The sequence below is a fragment of the Aegilops tauschii genome, chromosome 5 (assembly GCF_002575655.3).
Source record: "Aegilops tauschii subsp. strangulata cultivar AL8/78 chromosome 5, Aet v6.0, whole genome shotgun sequence".
Taxonomy (NCBI): domain Eukaryota; kingdom Viridiplantae; phylum Streptophyta; class Magnoliopsida; order Poales; family Poaceae; genus Aegilops; species Aegilops tauschii.
Window position 1 is genome coordinate 549,816,576 of NC_053039.3, and position 18,336 is coordinate 549,834,911.

The following is an 18,336-nucleotide window of genomic DNA, read 5'->3' on the forward strand; positions in this document are numbered from 1 at the left end:
AGGACGTGCTCGTGTAGTCGTGTGTGACCATTGGGCTGGCCGGATGGGCCGTAGATAAACATGGCATTGCCTTTTGCGCACAGGCTCTTTTTAATTCAGTCTATACGGGCTATTCGGTCCCGAAGACAGCAACACCGAACAGACCATAATTAGTTCGGTCTTCTATTTGCACAGACCATATTTCATTCGGTCTTTTCTAGTTTGGTCTTTTTGGGTTCGGTCTTTGGTCTACGGTTTTATGCCCGGGGTGACCTGTGGTGTACAATTCCTTCAGACCTGCATTTTCGTCAGTAACACTTGTGGTCTCCTCAGATGAGGGGATTGAAACCACATAGACATTTGAAGATATAGCAGCAGTTGAAGCATTTGAACATTCAGCTGAAGAATTTGCATTAGCACGTTCAAGACATTTTAAGCATGGAGCAGCAAATTTTTCCCGAGCGGTGCTGAACTATTGAGCGAGTAACAAATCGTTGTCTTTCAAAAGATCATCATGAGATGCTCTCAGTTTCTTGAGTTCTTGCTTCCTTTAAAGAAATACATAGGACAACTTCTCATGTGCGGCTGAGAGGGCCACATGACGACTTTCAAGTTCGTCATACTTTGACTGAAGACGTTCAAGGTCGTCAGTTAGAGTTTGAGTGCGTTCCATTTCATCGTTCAACAGCTCATCACTTTTGTCTAGTAGGTTTTGAATCCTTTCCATACCAGTTTGCTTCCTTGTGGCAATATTAGCAAGTTTGGAATAGCTAGAGTCATGTTTTCATCAGATTCATCTTCACTTGAGAAAGATGAAGAACGGTTGAGTACCTTGGTGCCCTTGGCCATGAGGCACGATGCTGAAGAAGATGAATCATGTTCGAAAGTCATCATTTTGAGTGTCTCCTTGAACTCAATGAACCAGGGATCCTGACAGGTACGATGCCCTTCATAGACATCAGAGATCCGGTCCCAGATGAGCTTCGCATTGCAAAGATGCATAATGCGCCTAAACTCATCTCTGGACAAACTGGAGCAGATGACGACCCTTGCCCGTATATCCAGCTGAGTATACTTGTGAATGTCATCAACATTGGCTATCTTGCAGAGGTCAGTCAATCCCATCTCAGTGACGGTCCACAACTCACTGTTCATGGATAGGAGACGCTTCCGCATCATAGCCTTCCACTTGGGATAGTCTGTGCCATCGAAGATGGGGCATGTAGCAGAAACCTTGATCATACATGCGGTCAACATAGCTAAAACCCTAGCCAGCACGGCCTCGTCAATGCTGCCGTGGGCGCGGCCAGCACTGGCTCATCCGCGTTCCCTCAGATGGTGCTGCCCGACTCGCCCCGCGCATCGGCTTGCACCCTGATGCCCGGCTTCCACGTCCACCCGCAGGCCTCCCGCCTCTCCGGGGAGTGCTCGCCCGAGGTGAGCGTGGTGGCGCCTTCCATGCCCGTGCCCGCGCCCATCGACCTCAACGCCACACCGGTGGCCGGTGGCTCGACATCCAGAGGCACGAGGAAACGCGCGCGGCACATGCCAACCGACGTGTTGGAGAGACATTGGGCAAGACCCCAAGACGGGTGCCGAACAAAAGGCATCAACCTTTTGGATTTTTGTCCATAGCGAGTTCCATGAGCGCAAGAAGTTTCCGCTGTACCAAATAGTAAGCATGCGCGGGTGGGTGTCCATTTCGAAGCGATGAAGGGTGATCCAACAAGAGTGCAACAAGTTTTGTGCCACTCTTGGGAGCGTCATGGCCCGCCCAGTGAGCGACATCGGCATGCAAGACATGGTGTGCTAGCAAGCCGCCCTCTTTTGTGTCATTCCGTTTATGCTTGCGTGTTCATTTGCATACCATTTGTCAATATGCTTGCATGAAATACATTTGTAGGCATTTCAAACTTTGGAGGCATTCAAGGTCCAACACAATGACAAGTGCTTCGACCTCTCCCATTGCTTTAGGGTCATCAAAGACGAGGAAAAGTTCAAGGCGCAATATGCCACCCTCGAGTCGCGTGGGGGGGAGCAAGCCGTGGAGGAGGTTGGGGACGGCGAGAAGGCACGACCGCGGGGGAAGACCAACTCCAAGAAGGAGGACAAGCGGATGTGGCGTCGAACGCCTTGATCACAAGCATGGAGGGCATGATGAGTAAGAAGGACTCAAGGAAGGAGGAGCGCCGGCGTTATAAAGAAGAGCAAATGAACACCTTCATGAAGATCCAAAGAAGGAGGCTTGAGATGAACGCGGAGAAGCAAGCCAAGATGCTTTAGATGGAGGCGGAGAAGCAAGCCAAGATGCTAGAGATCGAGGCCGCCAATGCCAAGACCAAGGCGGAAGAAGTGGCTCTCACGAGCATGATGACCGGGCTGGAGATCATGAAGGTGGATCTCAACACCGTGTCGCCAAGGAAGAGGCCGTGGTTCGAGAAGATGCAGGCCGACATGCTCAAGTTCGACGACGAGTGATCTATGGCGGCGAGCGCCATCCTTTTTTTGTATGCCGGCAGGTGTGCTGGCATGATCACGGGGCCGCGATGGCGTGGTCAAACTCAAGTCCCACCCCTTTTTGTGTGCTGGCATGTGTGCCGGCCGCTGGCGAGTGCGCCAGCATGAACTGTGTGGTGTTATTTTGAAGCCGGCATTGTATCCGGCACTGGCATGGTGCCGACATTAGACATGGCCGCTGGCATGATCTATGGCCGCGTGCCTTTTTTAAAGGTTGCGTAGGATATGAAATGGGTTTGCACGTTGGACACACTGTCGATTCAAATCTAAAAAAGGACGGACGCCGGGCGGGCGGCCAACCCAAATGAAAAAAAAAAAAAATCGTCGTCCGTTTTGATCGGCCCGTTGGAGTTGCTCTTACCACGCGCGTCCTCCATGGGCGTGCCCCTGCGCGCATGGAGAGGAGGGGGCTAGTGTTCCGTTGGCGCCGCAGCATGCAGACGCCTAGGAGTTAACAAAACCAATCAACGGAATGCTGACTTGCTAAAACGGATAGCTACCACACCGAAGCAATATTGGGACGTTGACACAACTGTCAGCTGCAGCACTGTCCAGTTTTCGCCGGGCTTTACTTAACTTGCACATCAACGTCATGAGCAGGCACATGGGTGGACTCTAGCCGTGTCCTGCTGGTAAATAGGCTGCAGATCAAGTAGCAGGTTGCAAATACTAGATCGGTAGCCGGTAGGTAAGCCGTAAGCACGGTGGTAAGGACCGAGGAGAACAAGTCGACGGTAGTTATCGCCGATCGTCAAGCTGGCTCCACCCTCCACGCAACCAACGCGTCATGGGCATCATCCGGTGGTTTCTCCAAAGAGAAGAGAATAATCATATGCCCAATGCCCTGCATACACCTGCAGACCGTCCAAACCCAATGAGCGACGACAGTGTGTCCATTTTAGGCGCCAGCCCGCTGGAATGTTGTTCGTTATGATTGATAAGCTGTTCCATTATTATTCCATAGAAAGAAGGGATAAGCTGTCTTATTGAACCGCACAAAAACTGGCATTTTTTGATTCCAGACAGCCGCAACAATGCAGGGCGGATGCTAACTCGTTAACAGAAACAATCACGCATGCAGATGCTAGCTTGCTAGCGTAAACAACAATATGCAAGATCGTCCCTAACAAATATGCCAGATCAGTCAGTTATCACTTATCAGTAGCTGCTGCCACACTTAATTTCAGGCTGCGATATACTCCCACAGTCTCTGAAGAAGAAAAAAAACCCTGCCAATTTTCCTCCAAGTTAAACGGTCTAGTGAACGATCAAGTTTGCAGAAAAAAATCATCCATAATTGGTTGTTGACAGTTGTTTTACATCAATTTGGTCAAACTCTGCACGATTTGACTTGAGACAAAATCACCTTCTTTTAAGAGACGGAGGAAGTAAGGTCACTATCGCAAAACGTTTTCGTTCTCCCCACAAAGGGTGATGATGGTTTCTTGCCTCCCGTCGGCGCCACCGCCGGTGCCTCGCCTCCTGTGGCCTTAGCGCGGTGGACCCCGACCTTTACTGGCGAAGGCTCTTGCTCTGTTTTAGGTGTTTTTTAAAGATTTTTTAGGGTTTGTGTCCTTTTTAGGAAGGCAAGACGGGGGCGGCTCCCTAAAAATGGAATAAGGTTCTTCTCATCAAGCCCTGTCCCGGCAGTGCGTCTAGTGTCATCGGATGACGTGTGGAGGTGTGTCTCCAGTGGATATGATGGGATTCGGTCGGTGTTTGTATTCAGTGGATCCAGGTTTCGTGCGTCTACCTTCACGTGTCTGAAGGTTGGACCATTCCAATCTATGTTTCTCTTCATCAGGCGGGTTGTTGTACGCTAGTCTCATGGGGCCTTATCACGACGACTTTCAGACTATCTAGTACAACAATGTTTGCTTGGCTCACATAAGGAAGGGGCGCTGACAGCAGCTGCGATTCTACATGTAATATGTGGGGTCTTCGACTCGTTCCAGTGATCGTAAGGTGGCACACATCACATGGATTCTTGAAAGTAAATGGATCCATTCAAGATCAAGCAAAAAGTCGTGAAAAACCGCAACGACTATGCAGGCAGGCAGGCAGGCAAGGCAAAGGTAGCAGCATCACGTGAGAGAGAAACCACCAGGAAGGAAAAAAATTCAGAGGAGACTTGCAAGGAAAGGAAAGGCTTGGGAAGCATCGTGCCCCCGTTCAAATCCCCAGATTTATAAAAGTCAAACCAAATCCCCAGAAACAACGCAAAAATTCAAGCAGCAACCGGCAATACGCGTATGCCGATGGATGCTCATCAACACCTCGGCTCGGCTCGGCTCGGCTCGCACTGTTAACCCCTTTCTCTCTCCTTTTCCTCCTCTCAGAAAAAGAAAACCCTTTCTCCTTCCTCCCTCCCTCCCTCCCTCGCACGCCCAAAAAGCCTAACCACCCGGCCCCGGCCCCCGACCAAACCCGGACCAGACGCCGCGCGCGGGCGCTCGCGAGCGACAGAGCGGCCGCCGCGCCTCGCGTCTCGCTCGCCGCCGACGCGGTCCGGTGGTGGTGGGGGCCTCGCCGCGATGGATTGGGCGGCGGTGGCGTACACGGCGGCGGCGCTGCTGTGCGCCGCGGCGGCCACCGTCATCACGCTCGGCCACATCTACCGCCACCTGCTCCACTACGCCGAGCCCATCTTCCAGCGCTTCATCGTCCGCATCATCTTCATGGTCCCGGTACGCTCCCCACCTTCCCCCTTTTCCACGCGCGCCAGATCTGTCGCTGCCGCCGCCTGTTTTTTTTTTCTTTCTATTATTTTCCTGGGGCTGAATTCGACCAGGCCGCGAGCCCGCCCCCGCGGATTCGTGACGAGATCGTGCTTCGGACTGACCTATGATTGAATCCAAATTAGGGATGCAAGAGGGGCGGGTTGGTGGACAATATCACAGCACAAATGCAGTGTTTATTTTACAGCTAGTTAAGGAGCTAATTGATGCGTTTCCCGGGAGGCTGCTTGCTCCCCTGAATCCCTAACCCCAATGTGTTGTACTACTCGCATTAGGTAGAGCATGGTTTCCTTGTTGATCTGCAGTTGGGATCTGTTGGCGATCTTAGGTTTTGATGGGTGCCCAAGTTGGGTTGTGAGTCGAATTCGCGGTGGTAGTGAGGCTGTGGTTGGAATATCTGGATTTAGAGTGCTCCCTGACCAACATGCTCCTGCCGTCCGAGCTCATTATGAAGCTTGGGAGCAGTAGGAGTGTCCTGCAATTTTATCCTTGATGTGCAAGCTAGTCCTATTGGAGAGAGCTGATCATCATGGGTTTTCAGCTTTTGCTGTTGTCATTTGTCATGAATAAGCAAATTACTTCATCTGAGTGCCAGGGGTCTGATAGAAACGGAAACGTTCGGTTCTTCAAGGGGTTCTCTAAGCGCATTTCCTTCTGCCGTAACATCGTTCCCATGTGAAATATCCTCTAATTTCCATGCAGCTGTGGAACAACTGTTTGAGCATTTTGACTGTTTGTTAGCAGATCGTTATTCATCAGCCACACATTTACATTTCACCCTCGTATCTAATTGTATTTGTTTGTTTATCTGTAGTCCCTTTTATGTTGGTAACACTCCATCGTATGAGCTCTGAAGACACGTTGTTTTGCAGGTCTATGCAGTGATGTCATTTATTTCCCTTATCCTACCAGACAATGCAATATATTTTACCTCTATCCGAGAAATGTAAGTCGCTGTCTTGCAGTTCAAACTTCTTTGGTACCATTACCATTATGTGAATCAATGGGCTGAATGTGAGATTATGGTTTCAGCCTGTTGGTGTTTCTATGGTCTTAGAGGTCTAATTGTAGGGGGGGACAAGTGGAAGCTTTTTTTGCTCTCTTTAATGGCATATGTACAAACATTCCTTTTTTCTGCTACCATGTTAAATTTATGGTCTGCAATATGTGATCTGTACACAAGATTATAAGTTTGTAATGTCGTGTGACATTCATAAGCACTTCCGTAGGCTCGAGCTATTGTCCAAATCCAACTGGATATGCTATCAATATCAACATTCTGCTGACTGCTCATGAGCTAAGCACTGATCATAACTAGTGAACATAGTAGGATCCGTTATATACCTTGTGCACAACTGCAACCATACTCCCATAGGCGTATGCATCACAGATCCGTATGTGGTGTTTTAGAGGATTCATGCATCCATTAGCTTTAATTATCTTCCTACGAAGTATAGCATGATAGAGAATACTTCCTACGAAGTATAGCATGATAGAGAATAACCAGCCAGGAGTGTGTGATGATCTTTTTTAGTGTAAAATTTGCTCTCTGGTGTAAAATTGTAAATTAATAATCCTAGGTTATAAAATGATAATATGTGCTTCCACTTTGCCATGGCCTAAATTCATGCTGCCCATGTGATTTCAACAACTCTTGAGTGTGTAATGACTAATGACCAAAGAGGTAGTTGTGTTTAATTTATGAAATGCTGGCCATTTCATAATTCTTCTCTTCTTTTCCTTGTCTGTGCTGGCTATGCACTTTAACAGGTTAGCCTGAGTTAGCATATTATAATCCCAACTTTAGGTGGCATTTTATCTTACTGATTGTTGCCCATGTGCTGTTTTGCCTGTTTGTTTCTTGTCTATGATAGTCTTTCACAAGTACCTGAACTAAGAACTGCATGAGTGTATATCCATCCTATGCTAAATTTCCCTTAACCATAATGTTTCAGCTATGATGCTTGGGTCATCTACAATTTCTTTTCACTCTGCTTGGCATGGGTGGGAGGACCTGGTGCTGTGGTGGTGAGTTTGAATGGCCGAACCCTGAAACCATCGTGGTTTCTGATGACTTGCTGTTTCCCAGCTATTCCTCTAGACGGGTGCGTATGTCTCCTCCTGCATAATAAGTGGCTACCATAACAATTATACATTGGCATGTTCTAACATCCTTCATGAAGTCTAACTGATCTTTTATGTCACTTAAACAGGCGTTTTATACGGAGATGCAAACAAGGCTGTTTGCAGTTTGTTATTCTTAAGCCTATCTTGGTGGTTATTACCTTCATACTTTATGCTAAAGGAAAATATGAAGATGGAAACTTCAGTGTCAACCAATCCTATTTATACATCACTATCATTTACACAATCTCATACTCGATGGCGTTATATGCTCTTGCATTGTTCTATGCGGCATGCAGAGATCTACTTCGGCCATATAATCCCGTCCCAAAGTTCATTATAATCAAATCAGTCGTGTTTCTCACATACTGGCAGGTACATATAAAACATCAACCCATGTTTTCCCCTCTTTGATAGTATGATAGGGTGCCAACTGTTTTTCTCCTCACATATGGTCATGTTAAGGAATTGTGATGTCATAGTAGGTTCTGTCCATGCAATAATTTGAATTTTTTGCATTGTAGGGTGTCCTGGTTTTCCTTGCTGCAAAGTCTCGATTTATCAAGAATGCTGAAAAGGCTGCTGATCTCCAGAACTATGTGCTGTGCGTTGAGATGCTCATAGCTGCCATTGGGCACCTATTTGCCTTTCCCTACAAGGAGTATGCAGGTGCAAATGCTCGCCCTTCGGGTGGTTTCAGGGAAAGCCTTCTTCATGCTTTGAAATTCAACGATTTCTACCATGACACTGTTCACCAGGTAACCAGGATCTTAGACGCCTATTCCCTGTATCTGGCGCTCACTGTCTAACTTCTCGATCAAATCGGCTCCATTCTTGTTTGCTGAAGGAAACTACATTCTTGTTTACTGTGCCTTGCCTGTATCTTGGTCTAATCGGCTTCATTCTCATGCAGTTTGCTCCTACCTACAACGAATATGTGCTGTACAACCACAATGAGGGAGAGAGTGCACCGACAAAGTTTCCTTCAGGGAGCGCCGTGCCAAGTGTCCGGGATGTGGAGTTGGCTGGCATCACCGTGATGCCGCCCTCAAATAGTCCAGTGACCTCAAGCGTGTCATCCAACCAGGTAGACCAGGACGAATCAATGACCACTCCGATCAGGAACAAAGTGGACCCGCCTGGAGGAATGTACGACCTCTCGGACCTGCTCGACGTGGACTTGTCTAGCTACCCCGCCAAGGTTCCTGCAATCTCTGATGTAAGAAAACAATGACCAGGTGCGACAGCCAATGTGTCTCGGTAGCAATTGGGGGAAATTGTGACCTTCCATTTTGTCATAGATAACGCTGTAAAAATGTGTGTGTACTACTTCCTGCTCCAGTCTTTCCCCATTGAAGAAGGGGGGTTTATTCATGCCTGCACCACAGCTGTCCCACGGCCTCTCTCGCCCTACTCTTGACTAACCGTGTACAATGTTGTGAGCTCAAGGTGAACTGCTGTGACATGAGACTATGAATACCATACTAATAGTTTTCTGATAGCAGTTTTGGTGCGTTCACTGTCCTTTTTGATTGGTGCTGGGTTTCTTTCTTGTGCTTCATAGATATGACAAGATATGGTTTGCTGAAGCTAGACATGTATGAGCGGTTGCCTTGCTAAAGGCGAGCGTCAGTAGCGGTGCAAGGAAAGAACTTTGAACTGGGAACACTTTGGTTTGCTATACAAATACTTTGAGAAACTGGGTGATTGAATACAGCTTTCCGCCTATAGCTCCAAAACACTATATACATATACAAATACAAAATGATTTATGGTCACACGTTCAAAGGATGGCTAAATCATCCGGATTATTGGTGTTACAGCAGTGCTATCATTTGCACCAACTGCTTCCACGTTATGGTTACTTTGAACAGAGCTCTGCTCCTTTGGTTGCACCACTTTATCATCCATATAATCATCTTCAATCTGGGAATCAGTCGAGGAACCTAACAACAAGCTCTCAAAAGTTATCAGCATTATTCTCAAGCTACTTCCCAATGAGGCGTGAGTAGTCCACCTTATAAAAGGTTCATCGGAAGTACAAAACACTCCAAACATAAATACATAATCAAAATTACATCGAGGTCCGAATTGTAGTACAGTAGCAGATATGTAGCTCGCTCTCTATTCTAGAATGGTGTGCATTAGGTTGAGTTGACCTCAATTTGGAAAGTGCCCCAATGACAGAAAAGAGAGAGCTTTGACAGATTTATATCGCACTAAAGATAAAAAAGGCTTTGACAGATTTTATTTCATATAAGTCACCTTTTCTTCTTCTTGTATGACGGCAAGCCCTACCAGAGTGATACGAAGGTAAGAGCACTCATTGGAGAAGAGTACACCTCCGATTATGATTCAACCCAAGACAAGGTTGTTGGTGTTGCTGATCTCGCAAGACTTGTCACCAACAAGCCCGCTACTCTCTTCAACTAGGATCAAGGCTCGGCTTGAGAAAGGTTTAGTTTTCTTGCATTCAAAGCAAGGAAAAACTTGATGAGCTTTTGGGCAACCAAAAGGAGACTTTCCAAAAGGAAGGGTTTGTCTAGGTGTCGGTTCTGTGCAACAGTGCCATCGGGAGATGACTGTTTGTTTTGTAGGGATGGACACCATCTTACCGAGTGGTTCGGGCGAAGACACAACGAGTTTACACATGTTCGAACCCCCCGGGGAGGAGGTAAGAGTTTACTCCTTCCCTTGGTATTGTATAGCGGTCACCAGAGATCTAGAGGATCATCGAGGAGATCTATTTTGGAGATCACAACCCACTCTACTTGTCGATTGTGAGTAGGGCTTTGGAAAGTGGATCTTTCCTAGGGTCCGCCTTATATATGACAGACCCTTGGGTTACATCTGCTTACTATCCTCCTTGGCTGTTCTCGGGGGAGCATTGTCCTAAGAAGCGAGTCGATAGGCAGAATCGACTCCCGAGACCTTTCTGTCCCTCTTCCGGTCCTTCCTCTCTCGGGCCCAAGTCTTCGTCCATTCCTCATTCCCGCGTCACTAGGCAAAGTCAACAAAAGTCAAATACTATAATTGTGCTAAGTGAGCAAAAGGAAAATGTTGAGAAGGAGAGGGTCGTGGGCAATATAGCTACTAGATCTAGATGACCCATGACAAGTCTGGCCTCACCATGGACCCATCCTTTGTGCTTCGTAAGTGCAATGATGGAAATGTATTTGCTCAATACGTCGGTGATTGGTGTTATTATTTACCTTGGACCATTTGAGTTCCTAAGGTTCATGTTACTAACATGAGAGGACCCATTAAAAATAGACACCTAAAACCAAGGCGTGATTTTTATTGTAGGACCACGGTTTCAGTGGAAATCAATGAGTCTTCAATAGTGATGTAGGAATCATATGGTTGGAGAGAAAGACATATTCGTTCAATTCATTGAAGATATTAATTCTCACTCAAGCATTGTCATTCATGATGAAAACAATGAGAAGGTACTCCCTCCGTAAATTAATATAAGAATGTTTAGATCACTATTTTAGTGATCTAAATGCTCTTATATTAGTTTACAAAGGGGTACTTGGTAGTGTTTAGATCACTACTTAATGATCTAAACGCTCTTATATTAGTTTACAGAGGGAGTACTTGGTTTGAGCAATATAGCTGCCACATATGAGTTCACTCTTGATAAAAGCGACGCTTGTCCAATCCCTAAGCTACAACCTTCTTTTCATTAATCAGCTATAATTGTTTTTCTTAGATGTGAATGTGAATGTCTTTAGAAGAGGTTAAATTGTCTTGTGGGACATGTTGAAGGCGACGTTTATTTCTAAATTCTTTTTAATGCACGCGCACTTTTTCGTCATCCCGAGCGCCCGGCTCAGGACGATACGATCCCGCCTCAGACTAGCCACAATGGGTAGTAACATAGACTAGTAACATGCGTATAGTGGGGAGTAACTAGCTATGTTACTATTTCCCTCTCTTTTTTCATTTATTATTTGCTACGTCATCTATTTTATCTAGATATTTATAATATCACTACCTACGTTACTCTCAGTGTGTATAGTCTCAAACAGCTGCGTGCATCGTCCAGGTGTTATTTTGTCGGGCGCTCTCGACAAGGTGTGAAACGGCTGGCGTTTGTCTCAACCCACTTGTGTCCACATCCTTTCTCCCATCCCCCTCGCGTCGGCCGCCGCCGCCGGCGCTCATGTCGGTTGCCTTCCACCACAGCTCACGCAGGCCGCCTCCGCAACAACTCGTGCCGGCCGCCGTCGACCCCCCTCTCGAGCGTGGCGGCGCCGTTGTCGGTGGCCACCATGACATCCCCATCCAGTTGGATCAGATCCCTTGAGGCTGAGATCCGATTCCGCGGGGTTGGCTCAAAGGAGCCATGCGCGTGCAGGCTACAGGAGCTGGATGGCAATAGCAGCGAGAGAAGAAGGAGAAGGGCTAGCCGTGTGGGGTTAAGGTGCTCGCCGGCGGAGACCTGCGTGGCTCTCGGGCTGCATCCTCGCTCAACTCAACACCAACTATCGCGCGCCCGCGATGTGACTGCTGTTGCAACAACGACTGCCGACGGCTATTGAACAACAAGGATGCCCTTCGGGGTTATAGCATGCAAAGCAAAGCAGTTGCTTGATCCTCACAGCCGATATATCTCCGTGTAGAAGCAGAAGAAGCAGCAATTGATTCGTAAGCAGCAATTTTATCTGTTTCGTTCCTTTGTATTTTTGCCCTCTGTTTCTACTGAATGTATGTATCACTTTTTCAGATATATTTCACATTCTTAGTTGGCATCCGCAATAGTTATAGTTGCACACATAGCAGTTCTCAATTGGATACGACAATTAGAAAGTTGCACAACACTGAACCTTTTTCCTACGGTGATGAAAGTGGAACGGAATATATTGAACTGAATACACAGGGCGTTCATTTTTTTGGCATTTATAGTAATTCTTGTTGCACACGTAGTTGTTTTCGTCGGAGACGATCATTACTATAGTAGCTGTAGTTGCACATACAGCTATTCTTAGTTGGATCCTATCACTGAAAAATTGCACACATGGCAATCAATTTTTGTTGGCATCTATAATAGTTTTAATTGCACACATAGTTATTTTCAGTTGGACACGATTATTAGGAAGTTACACACACGATGATCATTTTTGTTGGCATCTATAGTAGTTCTAATTGCACACATATTTGTTCTCAGTTGGATACGATAATTGGGAAGTTGCACACACGGCGATCATTTTTTGTTGGCATCTATAGTACTTCTAGATATTACGCAAATAATTGTTCTCAGTTAGATACGGTCATTCGGAAGTTACACACGTGATGATCATTTTTTGTTGGCATCTATAGTAGTTCTAGTTGTACACATAGTTGTTTTCAGTTGGATACGATCATTGAAAAGTTGCACACACGGCGATCATTTTTTGTTGGCATCTATAGTAGTTCTAGTTGCACACATAGTTGTTTTCAGTTGGACACGATCATTGGGAGTAGTTGGCAGGGGCAATAGAAGTAATTGCACAGAATCTGCTAGGCAGTTGGCCAGGGCAACAAATAAAGTTGCACATCTCACTGACATGGATTTGTTGAATGGTGAAAAAATGCACATCCATAGACCATGAGGGTGCAGAAAAGTTGTCTACAGGTGAGACCCTCAAGATGCACATCTCACTAGTTGAGGTGGGTGGGAAGGGGTGCTAGCAATGAAAACTACACATCCACGGGTACGGGGAAGGTTATACATGCACATCAACCGTTAGGTAGTTGGCTGGACAGTTTCCGAAATTGCACATCCACTGCTTGGCAGTTGACCGAGGTAGCAAATAGTAAAGATTGCACTTCCGACTAGAGGAGAAAAGTTGCACATCGACTACTAAGCAGTTGGATGAGGCAGCATACGAAATTGCACATCTCACTTGATATTGGGGTAGTTTGAGGCGAGGTGTCGACATTGAAAACTGCACATTCATGGATAGATAAAAAGTTGCACATCGACTATTAGGTAGTTGCACATCAACAACTAGCCAGTTGCACAAAACGGGATTAAAATTGCACAAAAAAAGTTTGTCAAAACATATCCATATGGGATCTTGTTTCGAGAGCACACCGCGAGGATTTCAATGATGAGAGCGGATCTTAATTTCAATGTTTGGTTCAAAAGTTATGACTTTTTTAAGAAACAAAAATTAAAAAGCTAACTAAATTGTCAACTCTCTTTTATGTACGAGGACCACATACTTTCCTTTTCCACCGGCCGCTTCGAAGGTCTACCTGGCGCGTGAGCGCCCACTAGACGGGTCTCACGTTTATTATGTGTGAATTGTGATTGATTCTTCCGGTGAACAATCGAATCTAGCAAAGTCTCCGTGGCCACGAGCTGCGGGGAAGTTGTTACCACTACCAATCGTCTCCCAGTCCCAGCCGCAACCACTTCGCCGGCGATGGGATCCACGGCGGCGGACGGCGAGAAGCCCTCGGGCCACCTCGCCCAGCCCCTCCTCGGGCAGCCCCAGCCCCCGCACCCGTACTACGCCTATCCCGCCGCCGCCTACGGCTACGCCCCCGGTCCCCCTCCGCCTCCGCCTCCCCCGTCGCTCGTCCTCCTCAACCCGCCCCCAATCTTCGTCCGCCTCCGCCGCCTCCGCCCGCGGCGCATCCCCTGCATCCGGCGCTTCTCCGCCCGCACGCTCCCGCTCCTCCTCGCCCTCGCGCTCCTCGCCGGCCTCGCTTTCCTCCTCTACCCGTCCGCCCCCGCCGCCCGCGTCGCCGACATCCGCCTCGACAGCTTCCGCGTCAATCCGCCGCCCTTCCCCGCGCTGGACTTCAACCTCGCGCTCAGCCTCCGCGTCCGCAACTCCGGCTTCCTCCTCCCTCTCCGCTACCGCGCCGTCTCTGCCGCCGTCTCGTACCGCGGCCGTCTGCTCGGCTCCGGCACTGCGCGCCCCGGATCCGGTGAGCTCGCGGCTAGAGGGGTTACCTATGCCTCTTCTGAGGTGTGGGTGGACGCCGGCAGGGTGCTGGACGACGTGATTGAGCTTATCGGGGACATCGCCGCCGGGTCTGTGCCGCTGGAGATAGTGACCGAGGTGGTCGGCGCCGTCAGGCTGTTCCATTTCAACATTCCCGTCAAGGTAATTGACTGATTGGATGCCTTTGTGAATTTTTCTTTGGCCGAATGTCTTTGATTGATTGTTAAGAACTACAGTACTTTCCCGTGAAGGTGCTTGACTGTTGACTGATTGGATGCTTTGTAAAAATTTCTTTGGCCCATTGTCTTTGATTGATTGTTAGGAACTACTTCATGATATTGGCTGAGTGGATTAGATTAGAGAATTTGTAAGCTGTATTAGGTTATATAAATGGGCTAGCTTACACTGTTTCTTTTCTAATGAGTTTTAGCGACTGGGTCATGATTGATGAACTTGCCTAATTATTGGATATTTGGATGGCTTTGATGTGATCATAGGACAGTTTTGGTGACCGAGTATTGGTTCTGGCTAAATTTCGATCTAAAAGGAGTGGGGAGGATTAGTGATATGAATTATTTATTACGGCCTGGTAAGGTCTAAAACTAATTTGGTAGTTTCTATGTTGGTAGGATTATTAGAGAGCAGTTGTTTCTTATTAGAGAGCAGTTGTTTCGTTCATTAGTTTGTGGCTATGTGATATATGATTTCTTGGGCGTCTATATCTATTTTGAAATATGGAATAGGCTAGTAAGCTTGACTTGCAGCAGCTGATCTCCTATATCCAAACTAGTAATATTCAGAGACACACGTCTTAAACGAAATATCTGGTGGTACATCACACCGCTTGTGCGCAGGGGGGTGGGGGTGGAGGTACCCCTAACAAAATTGGCTCTTATATACTCAGTGTTGATCAGTACATACATATAGTGGTTGATGAACTCCATAGGATCGTTGCAAAGACTTGCGCTAACTATGTCAATTCATATTGAGTTGCATGCATCAACCATTGATCTAAACGTTTGAGGAAATGTGCATGATTGTACTTCAGCATCACCATCATGTATGAATGTATTGGGTCCATCAGGCCTAATGTGCGGGCTTAAAGTCGGCCAAGGATCAGGAAGTGTAGAGTTAAGCTTAACACGAAGTGTTAGCCTAGAAAATATTTCAGTTCCTACATGAATGCAACTTTGAGCTAGCTGGATCCAAACTGGCGTATTCAAAATAGAGAAACATCCATTACTTCTGATCAACAGTTTTTTTTTTTCTTTAGAGAATTAGATCAGGAAATAGGTAAGGCCCTGGAAAGAGGACTATGAAGGAGAACATATTACCTCCGTTAATTGTCATATGATGCCATGAAATTAACTATAAAAAGTTAGTCATGCGAGTTACTAGTACAAAGACAATGTATTTGAAAAAGAATGCGTCAAAGATGGAAGTAATTGATGAGTGCATGAGTGATAGTAGTTTCAAATGCCTGTGAAGTGCGAACAGGGGAAAATGAGAGTCTTCCAAATGGTTGAGTTGTGTCATTAGGGGTGAACAGAAAGCTCGTGGTTCGAGGCTCGGCTTGGAGGTTGAACAAGCCGAGCCTAAGCCTCCGTCCGCCGGCCAAGCTCGGGTTGCCAGCGCAGTGAAGCTTGAAGGCTTGGTGCACAAGAAACATTTCGACATGCTCTTTGCTATAAAACTTCTTTATTTCAGAACACTTGAGCACGAACAGTTGCACATTGGTGTTGTATAAATATAGTGGTTTTGGTTGTAGTTAGACTCTGATAATTTTCTCTCCTCTAGACTCTTATGAAAAAATTGTTATGATAATTGAGCAGAAACAATAGAATTTTCAGACTGCCACATATATAGACATACTTGCCTTAAGCCGAGACCAACACAAGCAGCAAAGCCAGCTCGTTGTTAATCCCCTACTGTACAATGCTTTGCCAACAAGAACCTACGAGCAGCATCTGCAGACAACCAGAAACTAACAGTAGAATGCTAGAGGGTTTGATGTATTTATTTATTTCATCCCTTTGAGCCAGCTATATTTCTCAATGGATTAGAGAAGCAGGAATGGCAACTTGAACATTGGAGCTGTATTATGGCGCCAAATGAGATATCCAATTGTTAATGGGAACATTTTGTTATTTTCAAATATAAATATTTTTCCTGGAACTAATATTTGATTCAAGAAAATTTACTAGTACAAAGACAATATATTTGAAAAAGAATGGGTCAAAGATGGAAGTAATTGATGAGTGCATGAGTGATAGTACTTTCAAATGCCTGCGAAGTGCAAACAGTAGAGAAGGGAAAAATGAGAGTCTGCCAAAGGGTTGAGTTGTGTTACTTAGGGGTGAACAGAAAGCTCCTGGTTCGAAGCTCGACTCGGAGGTTTAACAAGCCGAGCCTCCGCCCTCCGCCCAAGCTCGGCGAGCCGCCTCAGTGAAGCTTGCAAGCCGGCTTGAAAGCTCGGTGCACAAGAAACATTGGCATGCTCTTTGCTATAGAACTTCTTTATTTCAGAACACTTGTGAGCACGACCGCACAGTGGTGTTGTATGAATTTAGTGGTTTTGGTTGTAGTTAGACTCTGATCATTTTCCCTTCTGTAGACTCTTATGAAAAAGTTGTTATGATAACCAATTTTCCAGACTGCCACATATATATAGACATACTTGCCTTAAGCTGAGACCAACACAAGTAGCAAAGCCAGCTCTTTGCTAATCCCCTACTGTACAATCTTTGCCAACAAGAACCTACGAGCAGCATCTGCATACAACCAGAAACTAACACTAGAATGCTAGAGGGCCTGCTGTATTTATTTATTCAATCCCTTTGAGCCAGCTATATTTCTCAATGGATTAGAGAAGCAGGAATGGCAACCTGAACATTGGAGCTGTATTATGGCGCCAAATGAGATATCCAATTGTTAACGGGAACATTTTATTATTTTCAAATGTACATATTTTTCCCTGGAACTAATATTTAATTCAGAAGTAAATTTCTTGCTGTGACTCAGTGTCTGAGTGAGTTGTTGTTTGCTGTCTTCTTGTATTTGTGATATGTTTGCATCCTAAACTAACATGATTCGATTAATGAGATAGATGTTGAATTTTGGTATCGTGCTGCACACCGGATCAGCTTTTTGACAAAGAAAAAAAATCTGTGAAACTCTGACAACTCATTTTTTTCAGGGCCTGATGTCCTGCTCGGTGAATGTCAGCCCAGGCACCCAGAGTATCATAAGTCAGGATTGTTACTAATAAGATGGAGCTCTGGCTCTGTTGTTGTTGTTGAGCTTTGGCGCTCTTGATGGAGTATGATCGAACAATTTGTGTGTAACAGCTATGATTGAGTTGCAGAGCTGGGTCTGTATAAGGGGCAGAATACATATTTGTAAATAGTTTGGAATGTTTATTGTACCACCAAAGACCACCGGGTGTATATATTTAACTGCTTCATGGAAACATAACTTGTTCTTCCAGCGTGCTGTGAAAATTGCCCTTGTCGGCGGAGCTATGATGCAACTCTTTTTTTGATGTTTGTAGCATTAACATTTTCTTTTGTTGAAATAAACGAGATAGAGGGTGCAGATATTATGCAAGTTTTTTCTGGCCTTCGAATTTCTGAATAACAATCGGCTTAGAGATGTACTAACATATAGGGTGCAACTCTCCAAATTACGATGGTTGGGAGGAGCACGTGGGTAAAGTCACTTATCACTTCGCAGGCCATCCACCACCTCACTTCGCTTGTGGTGCCCAAAGGAATCCATCGTCAAGCTGCAGCGGGCTTTTCTATGGGTTCTATGGGGAGGCACCGATAAGGTTTCTGGGAGCAAATGTAAGATAAGATGGGAGAAAGTTTGTACGCCCAAGGACATGGGCGGCCTAGGCATCCTGGACATGGACAAATTCGCACGTGCCTTACGGTTCAGATGGCCTTGGTTGGTTTGGAAGGACGCGGAAAGAGCTTGGGTTGATTTGGGCACCCATGCGATGAAGAGGACATGGTGATATTTTATGAGTGCAC

At 46.2% G+C, this 18,336-nt stretch overlaps 2 protein-coding genes across 2 annotated transcripts; both read left to right on the forward strand.

Moving 5' to 3' along the window:
* The first annotated feature begins 4,715 nt into the window (after positions 1-4,715).
* LOC109751727 (uncharacterized) lies at positions 4,716-8,862 on the forward strand. Its single transcript, XM_020310613.4, has 6 exons — positions 4,716-5,183; positions 6,107-6,180; positions 7,190-7,339; positions 7,448-7,733; positions 7,883-8,116; positions 8,272-8,862. Exons 1-6 carry the CDS (start codon positions 5,031-5,033, stop codon positions 8,590-8,592), a joined length of 1,218 nt encoding a protein of 405 aa, XP_020166202.1. The 5' UTR covers positions 4,716-5,030; the 3' UTR covers positions 8,593-8,862.
* Positions 8,863-13,655: 4,793 nt separating this feature from the next.
* Positions 13,656-17,788, forward strand: LOC109751729 (uncharacterized). Its single transcript, XM_020310615.4, has 2 exons — positions 13,656-14,464; positions 17,499-17,788. Exons 1-2 carry the CDS (start codon positions 13,775-13,777, stop codon positions 17,565-17,567), a joined length of 759 nt encoding a protein of 252 aa, XP_020166204.1. The 5' UTR covers positions 13,656-13,774; the 3' UTR covers positions 17,568-17,788.
* The last annotated feature ends 548 nt before the right edge of the window (positions 17,789-18,336 follow it).